A 14,844-nucleotide genomic window follows, 5' to 3' on the forward strand; every position below is an offset into this window, starting at 1 on the left:
CTCGTCCCCAAGAAAATGTTTATGCTAATAAATATTTTGAGTAATTACCATAGTGTGTACTGCCTTTAATATGTAATTTCAAGGGAGATGGTTTTCCAAGAGGTATTTGACATCGCTTGATCTATGAAGTGTTCAATCACTTTATTAAATGGAACTTTTCGAGAGTTGTGGGTTGTGGAAATTACATTTATGCGTATCTTTTTAAGAGTTTGGGGTAGCCGATAAACAAACAGGGGATGAGTTCTAATAGACTTCTGAGTTGGGGAAATAAGATTGGGTTGTATGAGTCTTGCAAGGGTTTTGGTGTTTCTGAACGATTGCGGGGGAGGGGAAGGGGTGAGGGGGTTTGGGGTGGCGATGGTGATTAGCAGCGATCAAACTCTCTACTGACAAAGACCATTATGACTGAACATCCATGATCCGATGGATGTATTTTGATAATATTATTAAACAGATGTAAAATCAAGATATTGGAAACAATTACAAATTATTACAACAGCAGAAACTGATTATGGACATAAATGTTTCTCATAATTCAGAAACCAGCGGGATTTGTACACTACAACTAGGTTAATGCGACCAGGAACAAAAGTACATATCTATATACCATTCTCGAAAGTGAAGGTTGTTACATGAAGATAATCTAAACCAGAAATATTCAGGAAAAAAAAAACAATTCTTGCCGATGTCCGAGCAGAACATTGTTTTCGCAATTGTATTTTTGTCGTGAGATACGAGTACTTTCGTTCAAGAACAGACATCGTATGTTGACGGTGACAAAATATGAAAAGGCTTTCCTTTTAACCTTCAATCCGAAACCCGAAAGCTCAACATGATTGCTACTAATGTAGTTTCGACACTGGGACTGGGGTTTGTAATTTATCAGAATTACTGGAACTTGAAGTTCGTATGTTGGCTTTAGCTAGCCGCGGCTAGCCGATGCAAAACGTATATTAACGGGGGTTGCTCGAGGCATTTTACGGTGCCATTCCGGTTGGAGATTTACTTCTCGTCTGGTCGTGTAACCTTGCGTCTGGGGCCGATAGCATGTTTATGTTTTCTTTGGAACGGTGTTGGTGGTGAGTGGCTTCATTGAAACATAGAACAAGGACCAGAGCTCACCCTTTCTTGGTCGAAGCAAACAGTTAAAGAGGCTGATATTTGTTTTGGACACTTGAAGATCAGCAATCTTACATCTCTTCAGTAAAGTGATGCTTATTGCACCCCCCCAGTCGGAAAGACACTGTTTTTGAGCTCAAACTTTCTTAAAACCCTTACAAACCAACCCCCCCCCCCCGCCCCAAAAAAGAAAAAAAGTGGGTCCTTTATTAAGGATGGATTTGATGGTCTTGGTAAAAATAGGACCAGGATTCTGTGTTTCTGTTTGGTTGCTGTTTACTTTAACACGTACGCATTCGGCTGAAATTTTTACACAGACATTTTAAGTTGTCTTTTTTGGTAACTTGTAATTTGACCTCCAAATCAGAATTAGGTTGAAAACATCCTGTGATGTACTTTTAAGTTCAAGTTCACGTAACAGCGCGTTAAGTGCTTAACAAGCCTCGCCCCACAATGCAATTACAAACAGACGATGTTTACGGAATTTCCAAGAAGAAAGCAAATCTAAAACACAGATAAGAAAACTGCCTCGTATGACCAAAATACTTCCTTTCATTCAGTATAATTATTGTTGCCTCTAAATTGCGCGAGGAAATTGCTTGGTGTTACACGGATCTATAAATCTATCAACAGATCCTTACAATACACCTGTTGCATCAACTTAGCCAAACATAAATCATAAAAATACAAACTTGGTGAGCATTTTCGCAATCGCCTAAACAGATGTGGACATTCCTTTCTAAGATGTGAATGAAAGGGCGAAATATTGCAGTGGAAGGGTCACAATTCTTTCAATGGGGGGGGGGGGGGGGGTGGTGATTGGGCTGCAACTGTAGCTTAACAAGTACAAAACCGCAAGTAAGTGCGAATTAAATGCAGACGTAAACAAAATCAATGGGCGTTGTTTACTTCTGCTTTATTAAATCGGCAAAAAACGGAGTCAACTTGAGGTTTGAAACGTTGCATCGTGGAAGAAAAACTAAAAGACGTTTGCGGTAACACCATTGTGATAACTCTTTTGAGTATTGTTGGTTCTGAAAAAACAATGGTTAACGACCCAATGTTTCGATCGCTATAGCTCGGACCATTGACATTGGGTTGCACAAACTTTTAATATAAAGCCATGACAGTGCACACTTCTCGGTATTTCAATTTAGGTCACACTTCGTCATCAATATGTTTCATTTAACAAGTTCACATTTGTGACAATTGTAAAAGACGCCGAATATACTTCTGATCTTAGTAAACTCCGACTTTCAAGAGCACAGCATTGACCCTTAAATTACTCGGAATAATGACAATAAAAACATTTATTTTAATGATCAGAAACACTTAACCTTCCATTTTTAAAAGGCGCGAAAATATATTTTTTCTTTGTTAACTCCGACTTTAAAGAGCACAACACGGACCCTTGAATTATCCGGGTTAACTATACGTCCAATAAAAATGTTTATTTTAATAACCAGAAATACTTAATAACCGGCTTCGTTTGTTCTTTAAAAAGAAAAGGGTCACAGATATAGGTCTTAAAAGGCGTTTGTCCTTGCCTAGAATTACATACTATAAATAACAGCACGACCAAGTCGCTCAATAATGGTCGAAATATCACACGTATGGAACAACATTTCTTGACAGGAAAAGATGGTTTATCAGCATGTTGGCAGATTAGGTTACCGGCAAATTATCGCTCAATGACGGCAGGGTCTTTGCTCTGGCAGCCTGCTAGTTTTCACCATGGCTCGTTGCAGACGCTCACTGCGAGAAATTTCTAATAACACAACTTTGTGGTCTCTCCTGGGGAATTAACCCCCTGACAAGCACCTTGCTTTCAATATAAGGTTCAAATAACACCAGTAATTGCAATACGATTCCATCTTTTCATTTTTGACAGAAATGAGAGAAGAATTTTGATGCGAAAGCTTCCCGTGGTCATGGAGACAGTAAGGGTTCATCTTATGATTGTCTTGAGAGTACCCTACGGTGCTTTCAGTCCGTACCCTCCCCTCCCTCGGTGTTGTCTTAAACTCTTGGTAGTCCAAGATCTGTCAAATCTCGTCAGGATACTTGGCGGGATTTGGGGACCATCCAGGCCGGGCGTCCCTTTAACAGATTGTTTAGATCAAAACCGAGAAATTCCTTAACCAGTGAGAGTCTAAAAACCACAAAAAGTTTGAAATTCTTCACATTTTGAAGTTGGTTATTTAGAGAATGTTAGTGCCTTGTATAGTGTTGCCATTAACAAAGAGTGCCACGCCTTTATTTGGTACTGTGAAGACTTATTGCGGGAATAGCATAATAGACGTCTAGTTGTTAGACAGTCGGAATTATTTTAGGACGAATCCGAAAAAGGCTGTCTTCCGAGATTCCGTGGCGATTGGGCGACACAACGTTTGACCCAGACAATTATTTGAAATATTATACAACTGTCAATAAAAACACCAGAGACACACAGACATGATAGAAGGAAATAATAATAATAATAATTGTTGAAGGATGAACGAGAAAACCCTAATATCTAGAAATATTTTAGCCTCATCTCTGCAGGCACCTCGAAGTATTCAGTACCAAATAGAACAGTTACTCATTGTTGGGCTGCATGGTTGAGCAGTCACATCTTCACACAGCATCGTAAAAAAAATTGTGTTGATTGAAGACGTTTGTACATACAGTGATTCATTGATGCTTGATTTAAAACAAACAACGTCTTGTAAGAAAGATTACGTGTATAATCCAGGGAGGTTGCCTCTTGTCGAATAGAGGAAGGGGCTAAATCAACCAATGACTAATGCACACAAACGATGCGTACAACTCCTACTGCGTTTCGTCAATGAAAATCTGTATCAAATTATTTTAAGAGCCTCTCAAAAAGTTCTGCAACTCGTCTGATTTGTCTCGCTAATCCCCCAAGGTGAATGGAAACTCACCCTTCTCTCTTGCCGCTTGACCCCTTCTGGCCCAACTGACTTGCGTTTCCTCAACTTAAAGAAACTGGACACTATCGGTAATTGTCAAAGACCAGTCTTCTCACTTGGTGTATAACAACATATATGGACAAAATAACAAACCTGTGAAAATTTGAGCTCAATTGGTCCGTCGAAGTTGCGAGATAAAAAGGACAGAAAAACACCTTGTCACACGAAGTTCAAGTGTGCTTTCAGACGCTTGCTTTCGATACCTCCCATTCTAAATCTGAGGTCTCGAAATCAAATTCGTGGAAAATTACTTCTTTCTCGAAAACTGCTCCACTTCAGAGGGAGCCGTTTCTCACAATGTTTTATACTATCATTATCAACCTCTTCCCATTACTCGTTACCAAGTTAGGTTTATGCTAATAATTATTTTGAGTAAAACAAATAGTCTCCACTGCCTTTAATCATGCATTCGAAATGCTTTGCTTTCATTCTTAAATTTTTCTTGGCAAATTTCCACACGAATTCTTTATAATCCTTGTTGAATTATCACCGTATCTGGTTCAATCATCTCTCGGGAATCTCTGTTTTCCTGGAGGGGGCAATTTTTCTTGCTGAATGGTCAAGTCATTTCCGACTGCTTGGGTTTTCTTTCTTTAAGTGCGTCATATTTCCCTTGAGTTTGAAATGGAATCATACGGGAACCGTGTCTCCACTTTTATGGGGGACAAGTCAACTTGATTCATAAATCATTGGGCATACTGCCCTTGAATTTGACTTACACAAACTGTCCTGCGGCCAAGGGGAAATGTCTGTTTTATGAACAAAGATCAGGGCCCAATTGCATAGAGCTGCTTAAGCACAAAACGTGACTTAGCATATCTTTTGATATTTTAGTGAGAGTATACCGTTTCTCACAATGTTTTATACTATTAACAGCTTCCACTGCTCGTTACCAAGCAAGTGTTTACGCTGACTATTATTTTGAGTAATTACCAATAATATCCATTGCCTTTAAGCTAAGCACATACAACGTAAGACGTTTTGTTTTCTGGCAAGCGTCAGTAATAAGAAAGGCAGATCAATCAAGCATGTATCAATCAACAAGTAATACAAAGTAATAACGTTTGACGGCTACTTCTAGCATGGAAGAAAACTTCCTCCATGCTTATAGTATAAGCCATTACATGGGGCGTGTGTAATTGATTAAGTTGTTGATCACAATTCGTGTAAGGAACACTGACAATTTAATAACTTTATATTCTAATCGGATGGGTTGACAGGATATAGCCGGATATTAGTAAATGGTGTATAGTAAAACCAGATTTCACTCAATGGGTTTAATGTGTCATCACAAACAAACAAGATTAAATCGTCACAAAAATCGACTGCAGTAGTTCGGAATATAAAAGCAAGGTAACTGTTATCGAATAATGCGTCAAGTGCAATTCAAAGGCAAATGGTATGGATTGTATTCGAATAACAGTTACTTTTCGAGTACAAGTAATCGATCCTGTCGTTATAGCTGCAGCCATTGGCAAGAATAATGAGTTGTGAGTGATCAAGTTGACGATTTGGATTGCCGAACGGTTCGCTACATACGAAGACAATTATTTGTCAAAGATTTATCTAACGGAAGAAATAACAGCAGCTGCCAAACTTGCGGGTTGTTGATCTAATTTCAACTACACATGCATTACTTCCTAGATCCTGAAAACACATTAATGGTTTGATTTGAAGATCCTGTAAAACAGAATGTGATGAAACATTATACCATGTGACACGTAACAGCTTATTATGTGGGTTAGGCCTACAGTTTCTTATTAGCATCAATGTGGGGGGGGGAGGCTAAAATTCAAAGGGGGTGTCATCCGCAGACTGGTAACAAAGTCTTATTATAGCACATTTCACAGGAACGTTTCAATGCCCTTTTATACAGTGTAGTACCCATAGGCCCATTTTCATAAAGCTGCTTAAGCACAAAAACAAGCTAACCAAATTGTACTAACCATAATAAAGTTTACCAGCCAAAATACCATGTCACATGTACGATGTATTCTGCTCATTTCGGCTTAGCAGGTTTTTTTAAGCAGTACTTGCTGCTTAAAAGCAGTTCCATGAAATTGGGCAAAGGTAATTGAATGGACAAATAATTACATTCTGTTAATGTCTATGGGTGTGACAAAATGTTTCAGTCCTCGCGCTCTCGTGTTTGGATAAACCTCGAAATTGTAAAAAGTCTCAATCCGAAAACCATTCAAAGTCGGTGAACAACGGTTACGTATTTTTTATTACATAAAACAAAAACTAAATGGAGATTGGTGCAACACCGAGACTGCTTGCTAAAAGATGTGAACATTATTTGAAAAAGGACATACAAGTTTGAATATGTGCACGTGTAGAAGACATCGAACACATGGATCAACATTGTGTGGTCTCACACGTTTATTTACTTATTCCGGTTTCGTATACACAGAGCAAGGGAAGGTCTCCACGTTAATATTGGGCTACATGATCGTGCCTTGTATGAAATAACCCCCACGGCATAATTCATACAGATCTCCATGGGTGGCTACCCTGAAGGCACAAAACAACATTTGACTCATGACATTAATATGTTTATGAATAACCTCAAAGAACTGACTGGGGTTAAAGGTTAGCAAGCAGGTATGTACATGGGTCTATTCATATATATAGACACACAAACACGTGGTCCTTCTCTATGGCCCTTTTCGAAACCATGGATTTGGCTTTTGATTCGGCTTCAGGCTCCGTTCTCTTGTCTGAAGCCCTGAGGACGATTTCACAAAGAACTAAAGACTAGTCCTAAAGTTAGGACTAGTCCTAACTTAGGACTAGTCCTTGGAGATCTACAAACTTAAGGCTAGTCCTAAGTTAGGAGAATCTTGTCCTTACTCGAGATAAGACTAGTCCTAACTCTTTGTGAAACCCATCCCAGGGCGTGTATGCAAAGCATGCGCAATTGTCAAAACAACCGCGGGGCCAAGCTAGCCTGAGCCGAATCCAGAGCCGAAGCCGAAGCCGTGGTTTCGAAAAGGGTCACTGGTTCTATTGCAGACAATTTAATAAGTGCAGTTCGTGTATATGCACGTGTGAAAGTATTCGTAATAGTACAAATACAACTGGGCATATGACGAACTCGGACCATTTCTAACTATCAAAGACCGTCTGTTTTTTTTTTTTTTTTTTTCTTTAATATAAGGCAACTGGACAGTTTCGGTATTTACTCAAAGTAATTTTTAGCATTGAAACTTCCTTGGTAACGAGCAATGGAGAGCTGTTGATAGTATAAACATTGTGAGAAACGGCTCACTCTTTAGTACGTAGTTTTGAGAAAGAGGTATTTTCTCCCTCAAATATTAAGAAAACTCAGCTCATTTCAACCTGAAAACACACAAACTAATTTGTGCAACAAGGGCTGTTGCCTCTTTCACTATCCTACTACAACTTCAATTACCAATTGAGTTAACATTTTCAGAGCTTTGTTAATTATGTGCATGTTTTTGGATACACCTAGTGAGAATAATGGTCTTTGACAATTACCATGATGTGTCCAGTGCCTTTAAAGATAAATGCTATATGCAATTCAAACGCAAACAAATAAGGAACAGCACCCGTAACGTAATTGTAGTAGGCTAAATAAGATAAGCAGTTCCGTTTTCGAAGAGTTTACAATTATTATTGTAGCATACTTTCTTAAAAATGGATTGACTGAGAACTTCCAAAATAAAATAAAGTGTTAATTTGATAATAAAATAATGTAAATTTTTCAAAAGGTGGGCGTGGCACTTAAAACGATAATAAAACTATTAGGCCCTAACACAAGAAAATTATAATAAAATAATCTTATACAATTGTTTTGTAGGGAAGAGATATGGACGCTGTACCCAATTTTCATAAAATCATCTTGGCAATTTGTTTTGCAATATACAATACTTTTTTATATTATCCTTTACATTCGCCATAATCACCAGTTATCCAGTAACAAATCTGAGCGAATTTCAATGGAGTGATTCGCATGGCCACATTCTGTTCTTCCCGTATTCCAAAAGAGTTCACGTAGGATGTGAACCCACCGTATATACCGATGACTTTACGAGACCAAGTCGCCTGGTCTGGTTCCCACTGTCTCACGTAGATACCCGACCCAATGCTGGTTGGCGACCCGTCGCACTGTTGGTAGAATAGATGTTGCGTCCCACCGTTCACGGTGCAGAAACGATAGAACAGAGTTGGGTCGTCTGGGATGTCAAAAGACGCAAAGTGAACCATGGTACCGAGGGGTATGTTGCCGGTGTCGCCAATACCAACTTCAAGATGTTGGCGCTCCGGACTCCGTTTGAGCAGAATCACAGCGTAGTCTTTATCCAGAGGTAGAAGCTGATTGGATTTCTTATTGGTCCAATCGTATGGGAGATACACTTTAGAGGCTCGAATCCAGAAGAAAGCTTGAGCATTTGCGAGGTCCGGATCCTCGCCCGGGATCGGTTCACGCTCGCGTCTGAAACCCGCACGGATTTCTTTAACGTCTACGACGTAACGTTTTCCGTTATGGATGCAATGAGCAGACGTAAGGACGTACTGGGGCGCTATGAGGACCCCGCTACACCCGACAGAAAGCTTAACGGTTGCAGAGAAAGGGTACATCGTGACGTATTTCATGACATTTATCTCGAACCGTGAGTCTAACCCAAAGACGGCGCGTTTCCTGCGTCTCTTTGCCCCACCAGCAGCTTTCTGTTTTTGTTTCCTCACGGTATGCGTCCACCTGTTAATGTAATTCACCATTTTCTCTTGAACGCGAGGTCTAGTCAACGTTCTGGTGCCATTGGGGTAAAGAGTTTCAAACGCTAACATCTCTTCAGCCTCATCAACGGTGTAGTTCCTCTGAGATGCTACATCCGAAACCTCACACTCTGCATCACAATATAAACTTATCCCGTCTTGGTTTACTGTCTCTTTGTCTTGCTTTATCAAGTCCTCTTCGCTCCCTTCAACCTCCTCATCCAAGATGACGCTCTCAGCCTGGGCATTCTCTCCAGCCCCTTCTGGTTTAGGTAGCTTGAATCTATGCCATTTATCAGCAGCTGCATGCACTGATGAAGCAGATACCAGGCTAGCAAACATGGACAAGGATGCCACCAATACACATACCGCATGAATGTTTAACATCATGTTGCTGTTGTGGTAGAGCGAAGTGCGGTTGCCAAAACTTGCTCGTGTGAACGAACCACAGACCTAAGATAAGTTCGTCTATAGCTACCACAACCTCAAGTCTACTGCCTCATATACAGAATAACTTATGATCCATTCTCATAGATCTCGTTTTATATCACACCACTAAAGCTCAGGCGCAGTTTTTCAAGCCGACGCGTGTCTTTAGAATCGAGAGTAAATCTTGTTTATCCCAGGAAGCATTTCCCACAAAAACGCTGCCAAACTTCTCTCAAAATCAAAAGTGTGTAGAACTACATTTGGAGCACAGCCAGGTCTGCAATTAGCCTGTTTACAATTCACGCAGTGAGAGTTGACAGACTACAACCCAAGAAATCCCCGACTGCAAGAAAATTTAAGTGATTTCTTCCCGACTTGGCCCCGAACTTACGTTCACAAACGCTGACTGATCTGAGATGACGAGTTGGCCCCACTGATCTGAGGAACTCACGGCCACGCCCACTTGATTCATAAACAAAGTTCCGTGCATCGTGATTGGACGGCAGTTGCTATGACGTGTTTGACTGGATTTACATACGGTGACTTGGTGATGAATGTTTTACCCCTCCGCCATGTGTGTGAATACACGGCACACCTTGTCTGCAGGACCCTAGACTTGATGACAAGTCGTTAGTCGGTGTCTATGTTTGCCAGTGTTGCCACATTCTACGTTCATGCAACAGTCGCGATTATACATTCATGCAGCGTTCGCAGATAATTCCTTGCATGATCCGTCAGTGACTGACTAACACGAATTGGGATCGAAGGTGTGTGAACCGTCCCCGCAGCTGAATTGGGAAAGACACACGCCGCGGCACAACAATAACCGACTTGATTTCAAGACTAGCAGGACCCTGGAAAAGCTAGTGACCTCACGGGGTCACCATGGCCCAGATTTTCCGTTACTAATTCAAGGTGATATTTACTACACGAACTGCATGGCTGGTTTGTCTTGGACTGTACGGCAGTAACGGAAGGTTGATTTCAAACAAGGTTTCGGTTTGAGGTATTAATTGGACCATTGGTGTCTGCCTCTGCGCTACGGGGTGGTAGGGGGTGGAGAGGGAGGGGATGAAGGGGAGGGGGGATCAGAAGTGGAGGGGTTATCAAAAGAAGCAACCATCCCGTCACACTTTAAAAAATGTTGTAAGTATTGGTTTGATGGAGACTGTGTACATCTACTTGATGTGTAGATTGTGTTAGTGTTACCGAAAACCAATTGCCTCACCTCACAGTGCCATTAATTTTTCTTGCACATTATTATGGAGGAAGACGACTTTCTCCAGGCACATCATCCAATAATCTCTCAATAATAAGAGCTTTGAGCTAGCTACCTGCGTCTTAGAGAATTGTATAAAAAGTGCGTGTTAAACATCACTTTTGTACAAATACATTCACCAATTATGGAAATATCAACACTTTACTATCACAAATAATGCAATAAACTTCCGTAGACAGATCTTAATCAAATAATAATTAACAATGATAATATTATTTCACGATAGGCGTAGAATGTTGAATAGTAGAGCCCCATGCTGGGACTACCCAACTTGATCAAACTTTTGAGTTTACACACATATGCCCCCGAATTATTAAAGTCAATCGCTTGGGTTTTTGGCTGGAGGCGTTTTTTAGGTCTGGCCATGACGGTCTGGTTTTTGACACTGTTACATTTTTTGGTGATAAACGAAGAGTGGTCGGAAGAAAATTTGGAAGGAAGTAGTTTTATTTGTTCTTCTCCCTCTCTCTCTGTATTTATTGCATTTTGGGGTGTTCCAATCTCTGCATGTATTGGGCTACTTCTCCTGTATTTTTTTTCTTATTTTTGTGTTTTTTTTCTTCCTTTTTTTTCCCCGTTTACAATTAGCAACGTTTTGATGTCCTTAGTGCAGGTCCCTACCGCACCGGGTGCTTCCGATTTTATCAATGTTTCCATTTTGTAAATTTTTGAACAATAATTATTCCCCTTTTTTTGCTGTTTTATGAAACAGTATTTTGTTTCAATGAAACAGTATATTTTTTCCTCGTACTTCAAGGAGGCAATTGAGGCGATCGCTCCCATGTCCCCAGGGCTCAATTTCATAGAGCTAAGCACAAACATTTGCTTAGCATGAAATTTCTTCCTTGATAAAAACAAGATTACCAACCAGATTTCCATTTGTTGCATATTGCTTGATACTGGTATTTCAGCTGCTGTTGGCTTATCCTGAAAAACACGTGGACATTTGGTTGGTAATTCTGTTTTTATCGAGGCAGACATTTAATGCTAAAAAGATTTGTGTGTTAAGCAGCTCTATACAATTGGGTCCTGGTAATTGCCTTGGTGCCCTTGAAATGTTCCAGTAGAAATTTACAATTTCCTCATAGGGTGCCCTTTACAAGTACCAAGGAGAAAATGCATTGGTGTTTTGCACTTTCAAAAGAACAAGGCACATACTTCTACTTTAATATTTCACAAAAGGTTAACTTTTTTCCCCCTTTTTTTTTTTATTACCTAAGCTCAGTTTAACGATTATTGTTCATTATTGGGCTTTGTTTTATGAATACAATAATACAAAAACTATGCATAACAATCCATGCATGCAAATTACTTTTTGGTTTATTGTTTTTTTTTATAATCTTCTTAATAACAATAATTAACAATTTTATTATTGAAAATACAAACACTTTGCCCAGCACATTTAAGGGTAATGTCCATAAAATGTGACTTTCGGTTAAAAATCTATTTAAATGTCGAGAGCAGCCTTTTTTACGTTAGTCTTGTCGCATACAAGCATCATCAACAACCTTAAAAACACAATCCGAAGCAAGATATTCAAAAAGCAGTATGTTTCTCGTCAACCTCGTACCCCTGCTTCTGCTAGTCGGTGTGTTGACTCAATCAGGAGTAGATGCAGATGAACAACTGGGGGAACAAGCGAATAATCTTCGAGGTGAATATTAGTATATAGATTCTCTATTTTTCATTTTGAGCAAGATACCTGACTTGAATTGCTTCGTTTCACACATTGGTGAAACTGGGTCATATTGTGTGAGAAAAAAGCCTTGGGAGCGTTACGTTGCCCACAGCAGGCTGTACTGAGAAAACGGGATGTTATTGGCCCAATGACCAAGGCACTTAAAGGCAGAGTTGGTTTTTACTCAAAATAATAATCATCATAAAACCTTTCTTGGTGACAAGTAATGGGGAGAGGTTGATAGTATGAAACATTGTGAGAAACGGCTTCCTCTGAAGTGCTATAGTTTTCGAGAAAGAAGTAATTTTCCACGAATTTGATTTCGAGACCTCAGATTTAGAACTTGAGGTCTCGAAATCAACCATCTAAACGCACACAACTTCGTGTGACAAAGGTGTTTTTTACTTTCATTATTATCTCGCAAGTTCGATGACCGATTGAGCTCAAATTTTCACAGGTTTGTTATTTAATGCATATGTTGAGATACACCTACTGTGAAGGCTAGTCTTTGACAATTACCAGTAGTGTCCACTGCCTTTAAATGGACAGCGCATCAATACGGTTGTTGTAAAAATTAATGCACCATTTAAGAACTTGTTCTTATTATTACTAAACAATTGAAACTTTTGTTATCTCCAGATACGGTGAAATCCTTCTACGACAAGTTTATCGAGTACAGCATCAATGATGATACGGATGCCCTGATAGGTTTACATGACGAAAAATGCAGTATACTGATTGACGGTTTGCCACCCACTACTGGAGTTGACGGTAGGGGGCGCACTTCTTTTTTTTTTCTCTGATCCACAACCATAAAAATAAAACACTGTATCAAAAATACAAACAAATTTATTCGTAATTGTTGCCGTTCAATGTGCAGTTGTTAACTTTCATGGAACAGTGTGTTGCTAAGCTACCATTAACTCTTTGCAAGAATATTCTTTTCTTAACCGTCGTTATTAATTACATTTTTTTTTTTTTTGGGTTAGAAATACGATCTTTGTTGAAGCTGATACCCGAGAGAGCCGTTCACATTGAGCCCACCTATTGGGATGTAAAGGCGATGGATAGCAATGCAGAGTATGTGTACGTCACGGTGCATCTCGATTATTTCAATGAAGCGGGTGAAATAATCATAGCTACAAAGTAAGTATTTCATTCATTCATTCATTTTCTTAAAAATGAAAAAAAAATGACAGCACAAAGCAGAGTTATGTGGCATTACAATAAATATTGATAAAAATTGCGCAGATAAAAGACAAAGATGACAATAAATTGAAATATAAGTTTGATAAACCACTGAGAGGGCATTATTAAAAATGCACAGGGTGTTGTGGGTTAGGGGAGTTAGGGTTATGGTTATGGTGAGATGTTAGGGTTGTGCTATAGACCGTTCAATTTATGGTATACTGGCATGGCCGGCCGATTGGTAGCAAAAAAATCAATCGTGTTCAACACAAATTGTGACAACATTTCAACATTTTCTGCTAAGACTCGCGAGCTGAAATATCTCTTATGATTTGTTGATTTGTTTCCAACAAATTCCACCACATTTTTGAATTATATAGTTTTGTAACATTTTTTACAAACTATGGCTATCTGTTTTTGTTTTGCATGAACGGCCTTTATAGTTCTCCAGCCTAGGTTGGCAAAATATCGGCCTATGACCCCCCCAACCCCACCCCAAATACGGCGAACTGTGTCCAAACCTCTTTTGACAGCGCCCTCTTTTGAATAAATTCCCATAATATGGAGGACAACCGATGTTGCAAAGATTATGTTGGGTAAGGCTAAAATATACAGGCTCATATTTATTTTGATTTTTTTTTTCAAAATGTTTCTTAATCTGTGTTTTTTCTGTATTATTTTTATTTGACAGTGGAATAAATATCCTAAGGAAGAATCCAGATGGATACAAGTTTTACATCGTGATAATCAACAGACATAATCAACAATTAGCTTAGTGTAGCGACGTATACACTTTAAACTCATACCGTAAAGGTACAGGCCTACCTCAGCTGAGGTCTCGAATTCAATTCAAATATTTTTGTGAGAAAATACTTCTTTCTTAAAAACTAAGTTAATACGTGTACTTCAGAGGGAGCCGTTTCTCACAATGTTTTATGCTATCGCCAGCTCTCCGTTGCTCGTTACCAAGTAAGTTTTTATGCTAACAATCATTTTGTGTAATTACCAATAATGTCCATCGGTGCATTTAACATCACACTACAGTTATAGATAATAAAATCACAGAGTTGGACCGCCCTCAAAATACTTCCCTTTTTAATAACTGCTTTATAACGTTACTAATATTTCAATAATGATCATCATTATATAAAGTTAACATACCCAAACACATCATTATACTATCTCCTCCACACTCTCTGCGAACGTTCGAAATGTTTGAAAATGGGGACGACTTCTTCCTAAACATGAATAAATAAATAAACTAAACAAAGCATTGTGAAATACTGTGTTCAAGTCCAGTGTGTGTGATAATTCTTTATCATTGTAATAATAATAATAGTATCGAAGTCTGCTATAGCGCACGTATCTACCAAGCAAGGTACTCAAGGCGCTGAGTATAAATACATTTACAGAAAGATGGGTTATTAAAGTTGTGA

The 14,844-nt window shown here is 39.1% G+C and overlaps 2 protein-coding genes across 2 annotated transcripts; one reads left to right on the forward strand and one right to left on the reverse strand.

The window, feature by feature from the left end:
• Positions 1-6,906: 6,906 nt before the first annotated feature.
• Positions 6,907-9,786, reverse strand: LOC117296622 (serine protease 23-like). Its single transcript, XM_033779643.1, has one exon. It carries the CDS (start codon positions 9,222-9,224, stop codon positions 7,995-7,997), a length of 1,230 nt encoding a protein of 409 aa, XP_033635534.1. The 5' UTR covers positions 9,225-9,786; the 3' UTR covers positions 6,907-7,994.
• Positions 9,787-11,972: 2,186 nt separating this feature from the next.
• LOC117297009 lies at positions 11,973-14,247 on the forward strand. Its single transcript, XM_033780130.1, has 4 exons — positions 11,973-12,196; positions 12,860-12,991; positions 13,210-13,366; positions 14,100-14,247. Exons 1-4 carry the CDS (start codon positions 12,091-12,093, stop codon positions 14,182-14,184), a joined length of 480 nt encoding a protein of 159 aa, XP_033636021.1. The 5' UTR covers positions 11,973-12,090; the 3' UTR covers positions 14,185-14,247.
• Positions 14,248-14,844: the final 597 nt, after the last annotated feature.

The sequence above is a fragment of the Asterias rubens genome, chromosome 11, assembly GCF_902459465.1.
Source record: "Asterias rubens chromosome 11, eAstRub1.3, whole genome shotgun sequence".
Taxonomy (NCBI): Eukaryota; Metazoa; Echinodermata; class Asteroidea; order Forcipulatida; family Asteriidae; genus Asterias; species Asterias rubens.